Source organism: Brachyhypopomus gauderio, unplaced genomic scaffold (assembly GCF_052324685.1).
Source record: "Brachyhypopomus gauderio isolate BG-103 unplaced genomic scaffold, BGAUD_0.2 sc65, whole genome shotgun sequence".
In the NCBI taxonomy this organism is placed as follows: domain Eukaryota; kingdom Metazoa; phylum Chordata; class Actinopteri; order Gymnotiformes; family Hypopomidae; genus Brachyhypopomus; species Brachyhypopomus gauderio.
The window spans coordinates 2,174,302-2,193,402 of NW_027506886.1; the positions used below are offsets into that span (position 1 = coordinate 2,174,302).

At 49.7% G+C, this 19,101-nt stretch overlaps 1 protein-coding gene across 4 annotated transcripts in view; it reads left to right on the forward strand.

The window, feature by feature from the left end:
- Nucleotides 1-19,101, forward strand: part of LOC143490392 (nuclear receptor corepressor 2-like) — a 28,898-nt gene that overhangs the window by 6,992 nt on the left and 2,805 nt on the right. For 3 of the 4 annotated variants that reach the window (XM_076989103.1, XM_076989104.1, XM_076989106.1), the window contains exons 2-3: nucleotides 13,378-13,571; nucleotides 14,227-14,350. In XM_076989103.1, the coding sequence (XP_076845218.1) occupies nucleotides 13,467-13,571; nucleotides 14,227-14,350 (229 nt within the window). In that variant the 5' untranslated portion in view covers nucleotides 13,378-13,466. Of the gene's footprint in view, nucleotides 1-1,993; nucleotides 2,205-13,377; nucleotides 13,572-14,226; nucleotides 14,351-19,101 lie in introns of those variants that run through there. The other variant, XM_076989105.1, reaches the window with a different exon arrangement.

Here is a 19,101-nt window from a genome sequence, read left to right on the forward strand (position 1 = left end):
ACTTGCATGGGATCTCTGGCCGCATTTGTAAATCAGCATGCGCTCTACAATTTGGAACTAAATGTCAAACAAACTAAAGAGCTCATTATTGATTTTAGAAAGAAAAATATTGCTCATACTGTTCTTATGCTAAATGTTGGGAGTTTGGAGTGAGCGTGTTGTAAAGACATAAATATCTATTGTACATATCTCAAAGGCTCTAACTTGGGCAAAATCACTCAAAGGCTCTGTTTGCTTTAAAAAAATAATAAAAAGCACAACGGATGTATTTCCTGAGGAGGCTTGGAGGTTTACAAACAACCTAGTCCGTTTTTATTGCTGTTCTGTAGAGACTATTTAAAACTGCTGTATTACAGTTTGGAATGACTGCACTACACAAAACACTGAGTGCTTCACGGCCATCACGTTTAGATGCCTTTTATACAACTCCCTGTTTGAGGTGATCACAAAAGGGAAGTCTCTCTCTGAAGGAAACCTCTCATCCTGCATTTAGGAACTAGGAAAGGGGAACCACTGAGGGTTAACCTAGAAGGTTTCAAAACTAAAAGCTTTTCAAATGTTGTCTATGCATTTTGCTTATGTATTATGTCTCGATTAGAGGTTGATCATTTTACATGTTCTGATATGTACAGAGAGATTCCTGTGACCTAAACTGTTTCTGGGTACTTGTGTTGGAAACATATGACAAAAAAATAACAAACTTGCTAGCGAACATTCTGCTAAGCTAGTGTCTCAAACCCAGAAATGTATCACCCATAACAAAGGGTTTCATCTTCTCCCTCTGCCATTTTGTGGTCACACCTAGTGTTGGCGTGATTTTTGCAGCAATTTTGTGAATTTTCAGTGTGCGGGGGAGAGAGGAAAAAAAAGAAAACAGCCTTGGAGCAATTTGGCTGATTACATCACGATTGCCTCTGACGCTCGCCGCAGTGCCTCAGCCAATGACGGTGCTATAGGTGTCGTGATGTAGAGGAAACAGATGGGATCGCAGAACTAAAGTGGAGCAAACTGTTAACGTACAAGAAGTCAACTGTCAGCAGTTTATCAGAAGTCTCTGAGCTGTCTGTGTTGAAGCCGGTGTAGCGGTGGTGGTGGTGGTGGTGGTGGTGGAGTAGAAGGTGAGGGAGTTGAAGCCCTGAGACTCCGCCCACTCCTGTGAGCTGAACCGCACGAGCAATCTGAAGCTAACGACTTACTCTCTCCGCATTAGGCCCACAGATGCTGGCGTTTAGAACAAGCCGGCTGCGTAAGGCTCGGTAATCAGAACCGAGGGAGTGTTGGCGTGAACTCCAGACGTTTTGAGATGCGGGGTGATCGGAGGGCAGGATCTGCACTGCTGCCTGCCTCTCTCAGACACGGGCAGAAGGGGGAAGCCCAGTCTGGTTTCTATTACAATACTTTGCAAATGTTTGCCATGACCGTCATTAATAGAGAGTAATCAAAAAGTCATGGCTTCTACTTTTGTGTGACATTTTAGACCTGCGTCACAACAGTAAAGATAAATGTAATATTTGAAATACCTATAAAGGTCTTTAAAACGTATTGATGTACACAATTACCATCTTGGTGGTTCTCCCCAAATGGCTCTGTGGAAGTTGGAAGCATGACATTTTTATGCAATATTTTTAGCGATCCTCATTTTTCACTGTAATATGAACTGTAGTAAGAAGTCTTGTCTCTCAGTTCAGTGAATTTGTGCTCTTCACACACAACGTAGCTTACCTTAGAACACACTGGAGACCAGGGGTGGCTCTCTCAGCACTGCTGGTCTGGCTGGTGTCTCTTTCCGTGCCTGTCCCAGGAGTCAGAGTCCTGCAGGTTTCTGCTCACATTAACTTGTTTAGTATGCACCTAGCGGCCAGATGTGTGTTGGACATCCAAGCTGCCGTGTCAGCAAACACGTCTCTGTCTTCTCTTGGTTCGTCTTCTTTGTTCTTCTCTCGGTTAGTTTCAGTGTTCAGAGAAGTGTGGTGTGGTGCGGAAGCTCCAGGGCCCCGTGGGGGTTGTTGCTGTAGCAGGTGTTGGGGCTGTAGGTGCCCAGCCAGAGTGCCTTGTTTGCAGGCAGGAGATGAGGGTGTCGACGGTGTGGATCTTGGTTTGTGGCTCTGCAGGCGTCTGATGGAGCCAGTGGGCTGGTGGTGAGGTGGTGAAGGAGATGTTCCCCCACCGCAGAGCCTTTGGGAAGAGTCGGTGGTCCCTTCCAGGTACGGTTGGAAATCTTCGATTTTGGACCGTTCCAATATTGATTCTGCTTATTGGTTCCAGTTCTTAATGAGGGGACAGAGTGAACCTCTCTCTACTCTACACCACGTTTGCCTACTAGGGCCGAGTGATCTGATGATTTTATTCTGTGACTGACCTTCATGTTCTCAATCTATATTTCAAGCGACTCGTGCAGATCATAGCATTTTATGTTGCTCTATGATTTGAAACTTCACAACTTGCTTAGCTTTGGCTTTGCTCTCTGGCGTATTATGCCATGAGTTTCTTCCATGAATGATGTGTTTTAAAAGTGATTTAATTTGAGATATTCCTCAAATCAAAGTTATCTGTACACTTGACTGGGTAATGATTAGCACTTTCAGAGGTAATAGAGGAAATCTGATATTCTCTGTAGTACGTTTCAAAATTGGGAAGAATGATCGCAGTTCAGATCGTGATTGGCCGTTGATTTTTTTTTTTTGGGGGGACGATCGCCCACTCATAGTTTGAAGCATGTACAGCTGTGTTTGTCGGAACTGGAATGAACAAACAATGTTTAACAAAAAAAAAAAAAGGAAATTTTAGTAAGCAGATCCGGGTGGGGATGAACATAGTTTCACACAGTGTTTGTGAGATCCAGAACCTGAACGCTTCAGGCTCTTCCAGAGGGTCTGATCCCAGCAGCGGGGTCATGAGCTAAGCCGGTCTCTCCCCAGAGCCCCAGAGAGAGAGAAGTCCTGGGTGGAGAGTGTGGAGCTTCTGTTCCCTCAGCAACATGAATATCCTGTGCCCCAGTAAGGGTGGGTGGGTGTGTTCATGCATTCAATTGCAAGATTTTGAATTATTCTCAGGCTCTTTTGTTAAATGTGGTTCCTGTGTTAATATTCAGTGCTTATGTTAGACTGAGGCTCTCCGTGTCTCCATTTCCTCGTTTGTTCTTGCCGTCCGTGTGAGCAGTAGTGATGGTGTGTGGGAATTGGCCATGGTTGTCCCAGTGTGCAGTCCACCCCAGACTCCCTGTGAAGCCGTCGGTGTTTTATAAGCTGACTGCTTGGCTGAGCCAGTGCTCACAGCGAGGTTCTAAACTACTGACTCTGCTGCACACTGTCGTCTGAGCTGAGCTGGAGACCCAGTGCTGTAATCACACCAGTGAGAACTGAAATACTGAAATACTTCAGCACACCAGTTGTACAGTGGATCACAGAGACAAAGCAACAGAGAAGCTGATGCCTGCATCAGACCACCTGGGGCTCAGAGTAAATAGGAGGTAGGTGTGTGTGTGTGTGTGTGTGTGAGAGAGAGAGAGAGAGTGAAGCTGGCAGTGTTGTAGAATGAGACGGTTTGCTCTGTCCTGCTCTTCACACTCACGTTGAGGACTTTTTGAAATGCTGCTTAATGGAAATTTCACATTTTCAAATGGTCCCATGTCTTGCTCCTGGGGCACTAGGCTGCGTCCATGGCCCCTGGTGTCAGACCGAGCTGGGAACCAGCCAGTACTGCAGAAACGTGGCAGATGCCGCCATGCACCGTGAGAGGCATCTGCTCTGTGCCACCTGCAGTGATGCTACTGGAGAGATTATTTCCAGAGCCACAGTCCTACACTTCTACAGATTTTGGGATCTCAAATAATTTTAGACTTTTTATTTATTTAGTTGGACACCATGCATTCCAAATGTGTTTTAGTAAACCTGGGGGAAACCAAAGCAATATTGTGAAAAATGAAACGTTTCTTTATTATCCAGTGAAGCCTCACTTAGAGATGACACATTTAACAACAAGGTTTCCAGCAAAACATCAGAGTCTTCCAGATCTTTAAAATGTATCTGAATTCAGACAGAAATCCTCTCATCTTTGGTAACTATTTCACTGAAATTAAGATTATAATATGGTTTTCTGCATGTCTCAACTTGACCATGTGAGGATCCATCAGTCCTTTCTGCCACCCATGGACATTAGCGCGTGTCTGTGTGTCTGTCTTTCATGTTCACACTAGTTCATGTACCTCACTGAGTGTTTGACCTGTGCACCGGGTCTGGTTCCCATTGTCCATGGTCCCGTGGGCCGAGGGGGCGGGGACAGAACCTCAGGCAAGACGGATTTGACCAAATATCTAAAACACATGCACAAAGACTTGTGGGGGATATTTTTCACCTCATTTGTTTTTGCTTGGCTTGGCGGGTACTTTTGTCTTGCTTTTGAAGCTGAAAGCCGTTTTCATCTATTCAGTGCTGGACCTTTTTTCCCTCCTGACACTCTCCTTCTCGTGCTGCCTGTGGTGATGTAAGGATTTGCTAAACCAGGAGGTTTGAGGTCTCTGGGACCCTCTTAGACGTGGTAGTGTTTTCCCTGCAGCACGGGTATAATGAAGCTGTTGGAGTTTCAACCACTGTAGATGGTGGATCTCCCCGTGTGTTTGTCACAGGGGGTCAACTACCGACTCTGGAACTGCATCTCATCGATATAGACACGGTCTCACTAAGTCAAGTGCTGCTGTGTGAATTTTGTGACCACACACGTGTGTGTGTGTGTGTGTGTGTGTGTGTGCGGGGGGGGGGGGGGGTGTCTGGGTTGGTCTTGACCGATAAATTGTATTTTTACAGCCATTGCAATTTGAATATGCGCAGTAAATACATTGCAGAAGATATGATGAATAAATAAAATCCATATGCAGAGTGCAGTTAACAGTGTACATGTTAAAGCAGAAAGAAATAGTGACTGTACAGGTTATATGCACACACAAACATTTATTGCATGTCATGCCATTGTCAGTGCAATGGTAAACTATTGCACTTTTTCTTCAGACTGACTAACTGTGTGTGTGTGTGTGTGTGGCAGCTGCATAACAGAGTGTGGGGGAGGTTTGGTGGAGACGGAGGGGGGGGGTAGATGGTGGGATTGTGTGTATGAGAAATCTTTGTCACTTCCTCCTAACGCTCCCCGGTGCCATTGTTTTCAAATATGAGTTTGTAGGCCCCTCTGTCCTCTCATTCAGATCAGGCCCTTGGCTTCAGTTTCTCTCTCCTGAGCGCCATGTTGGTCTTGAAATATATGTTCCTTCACTGGACTTTTCTAAGAGCCTGTGTGCTGTGCGATGACCAGTCCCCGTACAGCCGCTCTCGTCTTGCTCAGTGCCACAGCGTGTCCGTTTGGCCCGAGTGCTTCTCTCTGTCTCCGTGTCAGAGACGCACCACAGCAATTTTTACAGATCTCATCTCTTGTATTGGAATGTTGTCCGATGTCTGTTATTTCTTTCTTTTAAAACCACTGTGGAAAAGTGGTCTGGGTGAATTTGGTGTTTGATGTATTTTTACAGGTAGCTATTACACATGTGTATGTACAAATATAGAGTAAGTCATAATAACAATGATTTTGTGCGTTTCCGTTCTCTCTCCCTCGGCTCATGAAATTCACACCAGTTCTTCGGCATTTCTTCCCTCATAACTGTAATTCCACGTTAACGTTGCTCGTCTAGGTCATTGTCCATATGGGCGTTAAAGTCGCCGTCCTATTCGCTACACTCTCCTCCCACTGTGCTGTGAGCGCTGAAAGGCCTTCTGCTCCAGGGTTCCTCACTCCACTTCTGCTTAAAGCCAGAAGAAATGAGGTCTAACGTTAACCATTACAGAAGTTATTCCTTCTAGACCAAAAAAATCCAGGGATGGCGTTAGCTCAAGTAGCTTATTCTCCTGTTTTTATTCAGATTTTCCAGTCCATCTTAAAACTCCTGCTGGTTTTTTAAATTTTTTAATATTATTATTTTTTTTTACGTCACAGCCAAACTGGAAACATTCATTGTTTTTTATTTCTTAAATAAAAGTGGATTAATGAAGAAATCACTGTTGGTTGTGTATCCAGAGAACAGTGCCAACCGTATTTTCCTATTTAAATGGAAGGCAGATAACCCGTTCCCCCGCTCTGGTTTCTCACAGCCACACGACAGCAATGCAAATCCTGTACGTGTGTGCTATTGAGGATTTGCATCTGCACATAACCGTTTTAGTGCAGGTTATACTCAACCTGAGAGTTTAACTGGAGCGTTCTTCACCTTAACGTCTATACCTGCTGTCACACGATTCGCTCGTACCAGCCTGGATGATGTTCTCTGCGGTTCACTCCCACATGGCCCCGCCGTGCTGCGATATTGGTATTTGATGGGTGAGACTAATGGTCTCCAGTGTCGGCATATGGAACATGAGTGAGAAGGAACATCTAATTCGGTGGAAACCAATTAAGAACCGATGAAGTTGAAATGATTGAACGGCTGCTTCTGCAGTGAAGGAGACTACAGGTGCTCGTCGGCGAGCCCTCTGCAGGCTGCACGAGGTTGCTGGCCTGATCCAGCTTTGAGTCATGTGGGCGTGTGCCAGGGAGTTACTGGAAGAGGAGTCATGCTTTCTGTCAGTGTGGATATCGGCCCCAGCGGTGGACGCCTAATACTGTATAGAGGACGTCTGTAGGAGAGCAGAGATGGTGTGACACTGTTTAGCTCAGGTTTATGTACAGTTTGTGGCCTGTGGGCAAGATCTTGCTGCTGCTGCTGTTGGTCATGAAGAGGAGCGCTTCTCCTGGCTACACAGCACCTTTACTTTGAGGTGGTTTCCTGTTGTAGCAGCTTAGAACTGGATGGCTCGTTCCACAGTTTGGGTTGGGTTTGGATCGATATGATCACACACACACACACACACACACACACACACACACACACACACACACAGAGCCGTCAGTGCGGTCGTAGCGTTGCTAATGAGCACCATAGCTATGCACTTGGTGTGAGGATGATGTCACCATAATGGCACGACAGTTTATGCACCTGTACAAACAGTTCTGAGAGAGAAATGTGAAGCGTGAAATTACCACCAGATACGTCTCTCCTTGTCTTTGTCTCTCTCTCTCTCGCTCGCTCGCTCGCTCGCTCTCCTCTTCCTTTTCTCCATTACTCTGTCGTTTTCTGCGGTGTCCCCTCGGCCCTGCTCTGTCCGGGTGTCTCTCTGTACCATGTCATAATACCTCTGGGGTGAAGTACTATATTGGCGCTGAAGTAATTGGCTCCCGTCACCGGGACCTTCATAGTGTCTCTCCCACCATGCAGACAGAGAATACCTCCTTAATAGACTCTGCTGCACTGTGGATTGGTTCCATAATAAAACTGTGTGTGTGTGTGTGTGTGTGTGTGTGTGTGTGTGTGGGGGCTGGTTGTCGGGGCACCGGAGGGCAGCAACGCTGGATTTGAACAACGCGCAGGTCCGAAGAAAAAGCTTGAAGGGTGCCGTTTTGATTTCCACGCAGATGTGTGTGTGTGTGAGAGAACGTGAGCGTAAGGTCTGTGTGTGTGTGTGTGTGACACAGGCAGTCTGTAGAAACCCCTTCCTTCATTTAGGAGGAAATTCCAGACCGCTCCGAGGAAGGTCAGAGGTCGCTGCCGGTGGAATCTCATTTTCTGCTCGGCCGCCGCAGAAAAAGGAGCCGTTTGAAGCAGCGCAGCAGGCAAAGGGCGAGATCGGCCCCAGCCAGCGGGGGGCGCTAGCGTCTCCTGCACACCCCCTACTGCAGCACTGGGAATAGAGTCTGTGGAATTCCCCAGCAGATCCTACACAGGGGGTGTTATATTTGTGAAAGGAAATGAATCCCGAGTCTCAGATGCCCTGCGTGATCAACAGGTGTCCCAGAGGAACGCTGGGAAGAGCCTGCAACATCTGATACGTGGTTCTGTTGGTGCAGCTGTATTTGCGTCCCTGAGATCTTTTATTCTGGTTTATTTTTACTTGACAAAAAGGGGTTTTCCATAGCGATCCACTTGCTACAGTGGAGTGTGAGAGTCTGCGTGAGATGTTTATTTGTCCGTGGTGTCTTATCTCACTGTACTGGAGATAAAGTCAGTCAGTCATTTAACTCTTATCGAGTTTGCCCTGATTCTTCTGCTGGTTGTCCATCATCTCCTCACTGTCGTGATACACTAAAGCTCTTTGAACCTGTTTGAAAGCCCAGAGCTTATGACAGAAATCAGCATTTCTGTGGCTCTATCTGATACTACTTGTAACCCTGGTGTTTCCTTTAAATTTAGGTTTAAATATGACTGATAACCTATCACAGCAAACATGTTTAACAGGTTTGGAAGAAAATACACCGTGTGCTTTCCTTATATCAGTTTAATCTGTTCTGTTCATACTTACACAAGCGTGTCCCCCCCCCCCCCCCCCCCCCCCCCCCCCCCCCCCTCCTCCTCCTCCTTCCTTTTAGATAACATGCACGTGGGAGCTTGGAGAACTCTGTCCCACGAGGAGTTCTGATCTGATTGGATTTCTCAGAGTCACACTGTCCTGCGCTCCAGCTTGTGCTGGTTTCTTCTGGCCCTCTTCTCAGCAGAAGGGGAGGGTCGTGTTTCACCGTGGCCTGGCCGGGCAGCCTGTGGTGAAGCGTTAATCTCTGTGTAGAGAGGTCCTGTCATGTCTGTGTGTGTGTGTGGGTCTGACTGTCTATGTGTAAGTGTGTGTGTGTGTAGTATGTTCTTGTGGTCATCACATTGGCATATTTTGTTAAACACAGATGCTGCTTTATTTCCTTTGTACACGTGTGTCCTGTTTTCTGTTCATATGTTTAGATTAGGGGGTCACTCTGTACTAGGTAATCAGGAGAGTGTGTGTGTTAGCCTGGGAGGGGGGGGGGGTGTGTGTGGGGGTGCGTGAGGTGTAAAAGCCCAGGATGGTTTGATGGGATGAGGCTGTGAGGGAGGTGTACCTTTCCTCTACCGCGTACCCTGTGGCGTCTAGAACCTGCTGCACACAGGTTGGCTTGCTAGTCATCGCTTTGTTGAGTGATGTTGGTGTTTCCTGTATTGTGTTGACATTTGGTGGAGGACGTGTTCCCCGAGCTCCTCGTGTTCCCGGTGTCTGGGCGTGGTGTGGACCTCTCTGCCCTCTGGTGCACCTGGTTCACAGTGCTGCTGGTGGAAGGCCGGCCTGCTCTCTGCCTCCCCCACAATGTCACGAGGCCTCACGACGGCTGGGAGATTTACAGCCGTCCTTATTGCACACGGCGTGGTCTCTGGGGGGCGGCCACACCCGTCTGCGTTCAGGGGGAGACGCCCCTGTGGACTGTAGATTAAATCACCCCGGGCACAGGCTCACACGGCTGCATCCGCACATTTGGATATAGACGTTGGTCAAAGAAGATCTTTCTCATGCAGATTTAAGCTGCTGCGCTCTGTTTGTGTGTGTGTGTGTGTGTGTGTGTGTGTGTGTGTGTGTGTGTGTGTGTGTGTGTGTGTGAGCGAGAACTTGGTTGTGTGTACACTGTTCTGATTCTGAGGTGGGGGGGATCTGCTCTGAACTGTCACCTTAAATTGACCCAGATGTGGCAAAGGCACAATAGATGGACCAGAGGGTAGAGGCGCACACACACACACACACAAAATACACACATGATTGCCTTTATATTAAAATGGGTCTGTTAGGATTCCAGTTCATCACATTTTAAAATGACAACACTAGGGCTTTACTCAAATTATTAATACATCATTATTTAGTTTGACATGATGTGCATATCGACGCAATGACTAGTCTTATTAATTCATTGCACACACATACATGCTCCAACCTGAAATATGCACAGACTTTCTCTAGCGAATTTGAAATAATATCCACGCTGATATTATTTATGATATAAATACAATAAAGGAATAAAAAATTGTGTGTGTAAATAATATTATACACACACACAGCCATGCCAGCAAACCAGTTTGAACCAACTGTCCCAAGTTAGAAACCACAGCTGATTGACATTCCAGTTATAGCACTGGTATTATAACATTTTTGTTTTTAGTAAAGACAGATGAGGGTTCTTGTATTTCCAGTGTGATTATTCTTGTGTATGTGTGAAAATGAAGTAAGCAGGATACCTTGTTAAATGTATTCCGTTGTAAAATAATGACTGGTGATAGCTGACTAATTGCTCACGTGATTACACAGCCTGTGAGGAAGAGGTGTGTGTGTGTGTGTGTGTGTGTGTGTGTGTGTGTGTGTGTGTGTGTGTGTGTGTGTGAAACACACTGAGCTGGAATGTTATTGGGCTCTTTGGCCCAAGGCCGCTTAAGGAGAAGCTGTTGTGGTCTGACAGTACTGAACTACGAATCATTCACTGAAGTGTGTGTGTGTGTGTGTGTGTGTGTGTGTGCGCGCGGTGACTGAAGCGAGTCTACTGCCTGCTGTAGAGAGCAGGCGGTGGTTTGTGGACGTGTTGCTGCATCAGGAGTGGTGGCCCTAATTGCGTGAGCAGCTGTATTCATGAGCAGAAGGAGGAGGTTGAGGAGCCACGGTGCTTTGTGCTGGTGTGAGGAGCTCAGATCCTCCCTCCACATCACAGCTGCTGCACACATTATCTGTGGGGAGAGGGTGTCCACTGGGCAGTGCTGCTGAGAACTGAAGGGGTAGAGCGCAACACACACACACACACACACACAGTACCACACTGCCAAATCACACTCCAGGTTAAGAGGCACAATGACAACGCAGCCCCTCGAGAACACACACTGACAACACACACACTGAAACGGTGACAATCTGACTAAAATCCAGAATTGAACACGCGTAACTACAATGAAGCAGCACCACAACCAGCCTCACTGGTACTGGTGTGTGTGTGTGTGTGTGTGTGTGTGTGTGTGTGTGTAGATAGGGGTGTAGGTGTGGTTGTAGATGTGGGTGTGTTGGTAAATGTCGAGCAATCCATGGGGTGCTTGGGGCGGTTTCAGCACTTTCTGACCAAGGCTTTAAATCATCCAGTAGCATCCTTAATCATCCTGACACACACACACGCGCACACACACACACATACATGCACACACACACACACACACATACATGCACGCACACACACCGCTCAGCAGCTCACCTCGACCCTCTTATCTCCCGTTTGAGTGTGTGTGCTATTGTGTTCAGAATACTGCTGTGTGGTTTTGAACATAATGAGCTGTGTGATTAGGACTCGGGGTGGAAGGCTTTCAGGCGCTGACTGATGTAGGAGTCACTCTCACTGAAACAATCAGCCCTTCTCTTACACTGTGTGTGTGTGTGTGTGTGTGTGTGTGTGTGTGTGTGTGAGAGAGAGAGAGAGAGAGAGAAATACACACACATGCACGGGGCACTGGCAGTAGATGAGATTATAATACGGGTGATTTTTAATGGTTTTTGTGGTTCATCAGCTCTAGTATTTGTGCTGTTTGTGTGCAGGCGTGAGGAGTGGAAAAAGATAGGCAGAGAGGGAGGAGGGAGAGAGGGAGGAGGGAGGAGAGACATGGCTATTCTCTCTGGGGGAGGGGAGCTGGCGAGTGAGTGAGTGCACTAGCAGAGCTGTGAAAGAGAAAGCAGGAGAGGAAGGGAAGGAGGGAGGGAGGGTGAGTGAGTTCATCCCTTCTCCTGGCAGGCAGCCAAGCGCCTGCCTGTGGGTGTCTGTATCCATGCCAGGGCATGTGTTTCCCCTCCTGTCTGCAGGGCTAGTCACTGTTTATTCTCCCTCTCCCTCTGTCCTGGACACACACACACACACACACACACACACACCACACACACACACACACACACACACACACACAGCTTCTTTACTCTCATTCCAAACCGTTTCTTTCTCCCCAAGCCCTTTGAGCGATTCTGATCCACCCTATTTCCCCCCCCCCCTCTCTCCTTCATCTCTCTCTCTCTCTCTCTCTCACCTCTCTCTCTCTCTCCCTCCCCCCCCCATGGTAACCAAAGCAGTGAGCTACAATAAAGGAATGTTTATACCCGTCTTCCCCTTGTATCTATTCCCTCTTGTACTCAGTCCATCTCTGTCTGGCACTTTGCCTGTTCTTACGCTCCTCAGCCTGCTGCTGCTATGTGTAGTTCATCTTGGGCTGTGCCATGTATACACTACAATTCCCAGCATGCATGTCTTTTGAGGCCCATGTCAGGCCTGCCTCTTTTTTAAAAGACACGATTATGCCTGTGGTAGGGGGCAGTCCTGGCTCTAATAACACGCTGTTGATGGACTCCATTAACAGATCAATTGGGATGGATTAAGGTTGGAACTGTGCGGTGTGATGGACCTTCAGGTCTGGATATGTGATTCCCTGCTCTAGGTCCGGAGGTGCCGAGACGCAGGAGCCCAGAAAACATTTGTGCTGCTTTTTCCCTCCCACTGATTGTGGCCTTAGCTCACCTGGACTCGGAACACGTGTCGGGCAGTAGACTGCAGCTCGAATGTGTGTTACATCTGCTTAGCTTGTGTGTGTGTGTGTGGTGTGTGTGTGTGCGCGCGTTCTGATGTTCCTTTAGACACTGTGTGTATTTATAGCCGTGTGCCTTCACAGAAGAATGTGCTGACTCTTGCTCTATCTGACCCCATTATCCTTGTGCAGAGCACCGAGCAGAGAAACGTCTCTCATACACTGTTTGTTTATTAAAAGATTAGCGGATTTATTGCTGCATGTGCTGATGTCACAGCAATGCTATGATGGTGCAGGCCAGGAACTCGTGTACATCTCCTGTATTCATACAGGAATCGGCGATCACGTGCATGTTGAGAGCTTGGTTTACCCTTGGTCCTTAACATCTCACCAGACTGCAATGTAAACACAGACTACTGCTTTCAAAAAGCAAATTCAGTTTAGTAGAAATATTTACTAAAGAAGGGAGACAAAATGATACCCAAATTATATCTCGTATGTTTGTGAGTCCATATACTGGTGAAAATGTGATTAAATGGCTGTTGGTGATACGGTTCCGCTGTTTAATATTCTTTCACATCAGGGTCTCTGTATACGCATGTGAAGCCCCTACGTTCGTGTTTCAGTAGTAGCGTGGGGGGACTGGGGGCTGTAGGGAGTCCTGTGAGGCTCCACCCCCTGTCCCACCCAGACATGGGGGGGAGGGGCTTGTGCCAATTAACACAGCTGATGATGGAATGGCCAGACTCCTGAAAGTTTGGGTTGCCTAGCGATGATCGCTTTTTGTGAAACTCCACCTGCTGCATTATGAGCAGGAGGAGATTAATTAATTGGCATGAATCCAAAGTACGGGCTTATGTTTCTAATCCAGCGACAAAATCGTGGACCGTGCCAACCAGAACGGCGCCTTTCTAAGAGCCCCCTTACCATCGTACCTCTGACGTTGCACGTCTCACTCCGTCTTTCTTCTCTTCCTCCAGGTCTCTGACTGCCAGGACTCCGTATCCCAGAATGCACAGCATGTGTAACACAGCCATGTCCTGCGTATAGAGGAAGTTGCACGACCAACATGTCCTCTCACCCGCAGCCCCTCCCCCCCAGCCGGAGGGCTCCAGAGGCTCGCCACCTGCAAAGCTCCGCCACCCTGCCCCTGCAGCTAGCCCGAGCCCCAACGGTACACGCACGCGCACACACACACACACACCACACACACACACGAGTCATTCTGATCCGCATTATACAGTCCCGTCTTTAAGTCATACATCAGTGTGGTGTTTTAGACCGTGTTCAGAGGTCAAACCATGAGTTCTGTTGCTCAGTAAGCTTCTCTGAACTGAAGGAGTTCTTCAGAGGACCAACAGTGTAGCAGCCAGCCCAGAGAATCTTCATGGGCAGGCACTTAAACACTAACCAGTCTGATCAGCGTTATGGCTTCGGCCTCGAGCTGCCAGATCTCTCTGCCTGTACTGTTTAATTTTTGCCCTTAAGACAGGACGCTGCAGCCTAACAGGGTCTAACGTCCCTTCTGAGCGTGACCGTTAACAGATGGTCTAGACGGCTGGCGTCAAAGCCACGGAGTTGCCAGGCTGTGCTGGATGGCACAGGTCCGGGGCCCTTCAGGAGAGGCAGCGTTCGGTGCCAGCTCACCGGGGCCGCGTGGCCCCCCACGTCCCCCGGCTTGGCCTGTGGGTTCGGGGGCCTTTGTTTCCAGCACAACCCCCCTTGGTGTTGACGGGCAGACTGGAGACCCACAGCACGGCTCCGTCTGCACCGCTCCGTTTTAGTGTGGCGTGAGTGTAAACACGTGTGTGCTGCTCTGTTACTGACAGGACGTGGGCATGGTGGACTACCACGCTCGGGACTACAGCTCCCACCTGGCCCACGCAGGGCCTGACCCAGCCACACCGCCGCAGACCCCTCCCTGCTGTCTGAGTTCCAGCCCGGGAGTGAGAGGTATGGACACACCAGCCAGCGCACACACACACATATACACACACATATACACACACACACACACACACACACACACGCACGCACGCGATCACACTGCTCACATAGGAGCCGCACTCTGAGGAGCCGGTGCAGCACACGCGTGCTTTAAGAGGCGCCGTTGTGACTGCCAGACAGCCATGACTGCCATGAACTCCAGCGTACGCGGGGAGACACTGGGAGACACGGGGATACTGGTTTTGGAGTGGAGGGGCTTCAGTCTGGGCCAGTGTGAGGTTCGTGTAGTGATGCAGTGTCCTGTATGCTGGAGCACATCATCTCTCCCGGGGCCCGTCTGGTCTTCACATCAGGTTCCAGAGCGGCCCCCAACTCACACTGTCCTATAACGCACGCTGGCAGGAGTCTGTGTGTTTGTGCACATGCTTGCCCAACAGAAGTGGGGTGTGTGTGTGTGTGTGTGTGTGTGTGTGTGTGTGTGTGTTGGCTGTAACTGTTGTCCATGTGTCACCATCAACCTGCTGTTTAGTAAGCTGATGCTACCAGCAGCGGCAGTGCACCTGTGGACAGGATTTATCAGACAACCTCACAGAGAGACTCTGCCAAGGAGCTCTGTGTGTGTGTGTGTGTGTGTGTGTGTGTGTGTGTGTGTATGTGTGTGTGTGTGTCTCCTCCCTCCTGTTCAGGAGCTGTAATTACCTTCATATTCTCCTTTTGCAACTGCTAATCAGCGCTCCTGTATCACAAAAGAGTGAGCATAACAGAAGAGCTTATAGGCTGTGTGCCCCCCATTCTTCTGACTTTCTTTTGCCCTTAAACACACACACACACACACACACACACACTCGTTCTCCCTCTCACGCTGATAGAGATGCAGGGTATTACAGATAAGTCTTCCATTATCATAGCAGATGAACGGTACATAGTAAAATGTCTCATTTGACTATGTGCAGTGTGACTGGGCGGAGGAGAGGACGGTGCGGTGCGACTGTAGGGGCGGAGGAGAGGACGGGGCGGTGCAACTAGGGGCGGAGGAGAGGACGGTGCGGTGCGACTGTAGGGGCGGAGGAGAGGACGGGGCGGTGCAACTAGGGGCGGAGGAGAGGACGGGGCGGTGCGACTGTAGGGGCGGAGGAGAGGACGGGGCGGTGCGACTGTAGGGGCGGAGGAGAGGACGGGGCGGTGCGACTGTAGGGGCGGAGGAGAGGACGGTGCGACTGTAGGGGCGGAGGAGAGGACGGTGCGGTGCGAATGTAGGGGCGGAGGAGAGGACGGTGCGACTGTAGGGGCGGAGGAGAGGACGGTGCGGTGCGACTGTAGGGGCGGAGGAGAGGACGGTGCGACTGTAGGGGCGGAGGAGAGGACGGTGCGACTGTAGGGGCGGAGGAGAGGACGGGGTGGTGCGACTGTAGGGGCGGAGGAGAGGACGGTGCGGTGCAACTGTAGGGGCGGAGGAGAGGACGGTGCAGTTTAGTTGAATTACTATGTGGCAGCAATCCAGTTTTTGGCCATACTGCTTTCTTTACATGCTGGTGTGCTAGCACACTGCAGATGTGTCATGAAGGAGGAGAAGATGGTGCGGTGCGACTGTAGGGGCGGAGGAGAGGACGGTGCGGTGCGACTGTAGGGGCGGGAGGAGAGGACGGTGCAACTGTAGGGGCGGAGGAGAGGACGGTGCGGTGCGACTGTAGGGGCGGAGGAGAGGACGGTGCGACTGTAGGGGCGGAGGAGAGGACGGTGCGACTGTAGGGGCGGAGGAGAGGACGGTGCGAATGTAGGGGCGGAGGAGAGGACGGTGCGACTGTAGGGGCGGAGGAGAGGACGGTGCGGTGCGACTGTAGGGGCGGAGGAGAGGACGGTGCAGTTTAGTTGAATTACTATGTGGCAGCAATCCAGTTTTTGGCCATACTGCTTTCTTTACATGCTGGGTGTGCTAGCACACTGCAGATGTGTCATGAAGGAGGAGAAGATGGTGCGGTGCGACTGTAGGGGCAGAGGAGAGGACGGTGCGGTGCGACTGTAGGGGCGGAGGAGAGGACGGTGCGGTGTGACTGTAGGGGCGGAGGAGAGGACGGTGCGGTTCGACTGTAGGGGCGGAGGAGAGGACGGTGCGACTGTAGGGGCGGAGGAGAGGACGGTGCGACTGTAGGGGCGGAGGAGAGGACGGGGTGGTGCGACTGTAGGGGCGGAGGAGAGGACGGTGCGGTGCAACTGTAGGGGCAGAGGAGAGGACGGTGCAGTTTAGTTGAATTACTATGTGGCAGCAATCCAGTTTTTGGCCATACTGCTTTCTTTACATGCTGGTGTGCTAGCACACTGCAGAGGTGTCATGAAGGCACAAGAAGGCAGATTTGTTCTACTGAATATATATTCTGCACTTCAAAGCACCAGGTTCCCACGTGTGTGTGTTGTGTGCTGATGGTCTCTGGTGGTCCTACCTGCAGTGGGTGTCCATGTGTCGGGACCTGCCATGCCGCTCAAACGGGATGGTAGCTGTAAGCACAAAGTGCTTCTTGCTGAGCTTTGTGTTCCCACGTAAAGCAGGTATAAGGGAATAGGGCTGCGTAGAATAGTATCTCGGCTTTTCTTAGTGTTGTGTGTGTGTGTGTGTGTGTGTGTGTGTGTGTGTATGTGTGTGTGTGTGTAGGGATGTGTCACTGCAGACAGGAGAGTGTAGAGGAAGTGCTGTGTCAGTCGGGAAGTTGGAGTGATGTGTGGGGCACACACAACACAGAACCCTCACCCTCTTAATGACGCACAACACAGAACCCTCACCCTCTTAATGACGCACAACACAGAACCCCTCACCCTCTTAATGATGCGCAACACAGAACCCTCACCCTCTTAATGACGCGCAACACAGAACCCTCACCCTCTTAATGACGCGCAACACAGAACCCTCACCCTCTTAAAGACGCACAACACAGAACCCTCACCCTCTTAACGACGCACAACACAGAACCCTCACCCTCTTAGCGACGCGCGACACGGGACCCTCTTAACGACGCGCGACACGGGACCCTCTTAACGACGCACAACACGGGACCCTCTTAACGACACACAACACATACGTCATTAAGAGGGTGAGGGTTCTAACACAGGACCCTCACCCTCTTGACGACGCACAATACAGCTGATCTGCAGCCGGGCCCAACACACACACACACACACACACACACACACACACACACACACACACACACACACACAGAGGCTTAACACAGCATTTTGCTGAGGTCATGATGTTACCGTCATGCCTCCATGTAAATTAGGGGAAGCAGGAAAGAGATAAAGTGTGTGTGTGTGTGTGTGTGTGTGTGTGTGTGTGTGTGTGTGTGTGTGTGTGTGTGTGTGTGGATGCTCTACACCTGCCTGTGTGGAATCACTTATGCTGCCATGTTGTAGGCCGTACGCTCGGCTGAGTGTGTGCGCATGTGCACGGGCATTTGATTTTGACATAATAAGGCCAGGTAAGCCTTATAAATGTGTTCACTGCAGAGTGCTGGTTAAGCCATAGTAAATATGAACACTTGCACACAGGTTCTCATGTTCGGGCGGCAGGTATGAGTGTGTGAAACTTTTGTTCTGATGCATCTGGGGATGCTGGAGGTGGATTGTACGTGTGCACATGCGTTTATCCAAAGTCAATCATAGTCAAAATGCCTCACTCCATGTTTAACAGAGAGCCACTTTATACTTGCCTTGCCCTCCTGGGGTTGGCCCCGCCCTCCTGGGGTTGGCCCCGCCCTCCTGGGGGCTGCAGCCCCTGCTTCCTAGACCAGTAGCTGTCTGTTGTGTAGTGGATGGCAGTTTCAGAGTCTTCCCTGTGCCGGTGCCCTTCTGCGCTGTCTCTGCCTGGTCCTTCTGACTAGGGCCATACCAAAGTCTCACTAGCATCTGGAATAATGGGGCCTTTTCTCTCTCTGACCGATATTCCTCAGTAGTCTCTCTCTCTCCCTCCCTCTCTCCCATCATTTTCTTTTTTATTACAGCAGTGTAGAAAGTCTGGGAAGATGCTGCACATTTTTGTCTTGAATATATTTCAGACCGAGTGGAATTTGGGACACTCAGCTCTGTCCCCTCCACTCCCAGGTGCCTCTGGGGACACAGTGTGTCCTCTCTGGTCAGTCAGGTCCGCCTCCGTCAGCCCGGCTGGGACGGCCCAGCGTCTTTAATGGTGGCCAGACAGGTTGTCTGAATGTGATCTTGATCACGTTTGTGTTCTGCCTTTGGGGATTGGTTCAAATATGGGGTGTGCGTTTGGTTGACTTTGAGATTGGTGTTTGCATTATTCATGAGAGGGAGTTTTAGTTCACCGAGTCTCAAAACTAGTTTCTCTCTCTCCCTCATATATCATATAGACACGTCCACTTTCATTTACAGTATTTCTTAAAGCAATGTTAGAACACCATGAATGAACCCTTACAATATTAAGGAAATTAGACCCCGACTGTCTTTTTTTTATGAAAGCCACTGTTCACACAGGACCCACATTCTCACAGTCAGCGACAAGAACCAAGGATCCTGCCGTCCAGAACAGTCCCTTGGTGCAGTGCACACATCCATTAAGGGCCGCCACTCTCTAAGGCTGCCAGACAGCCCTGCTGCCATAAAATCAATCCACCGTGCACGCAGGGAAACTCAGCAGTAACTCTCTCTTCTTCAGCTCTGTCTGTGTGTCTGCCTGTCTGTGTCTGCCTGTCTGTGTCTGCCTGTCTGTGGCTGTCTGTCTGCCTGTCTGTGTCTGCCTGTCTGTG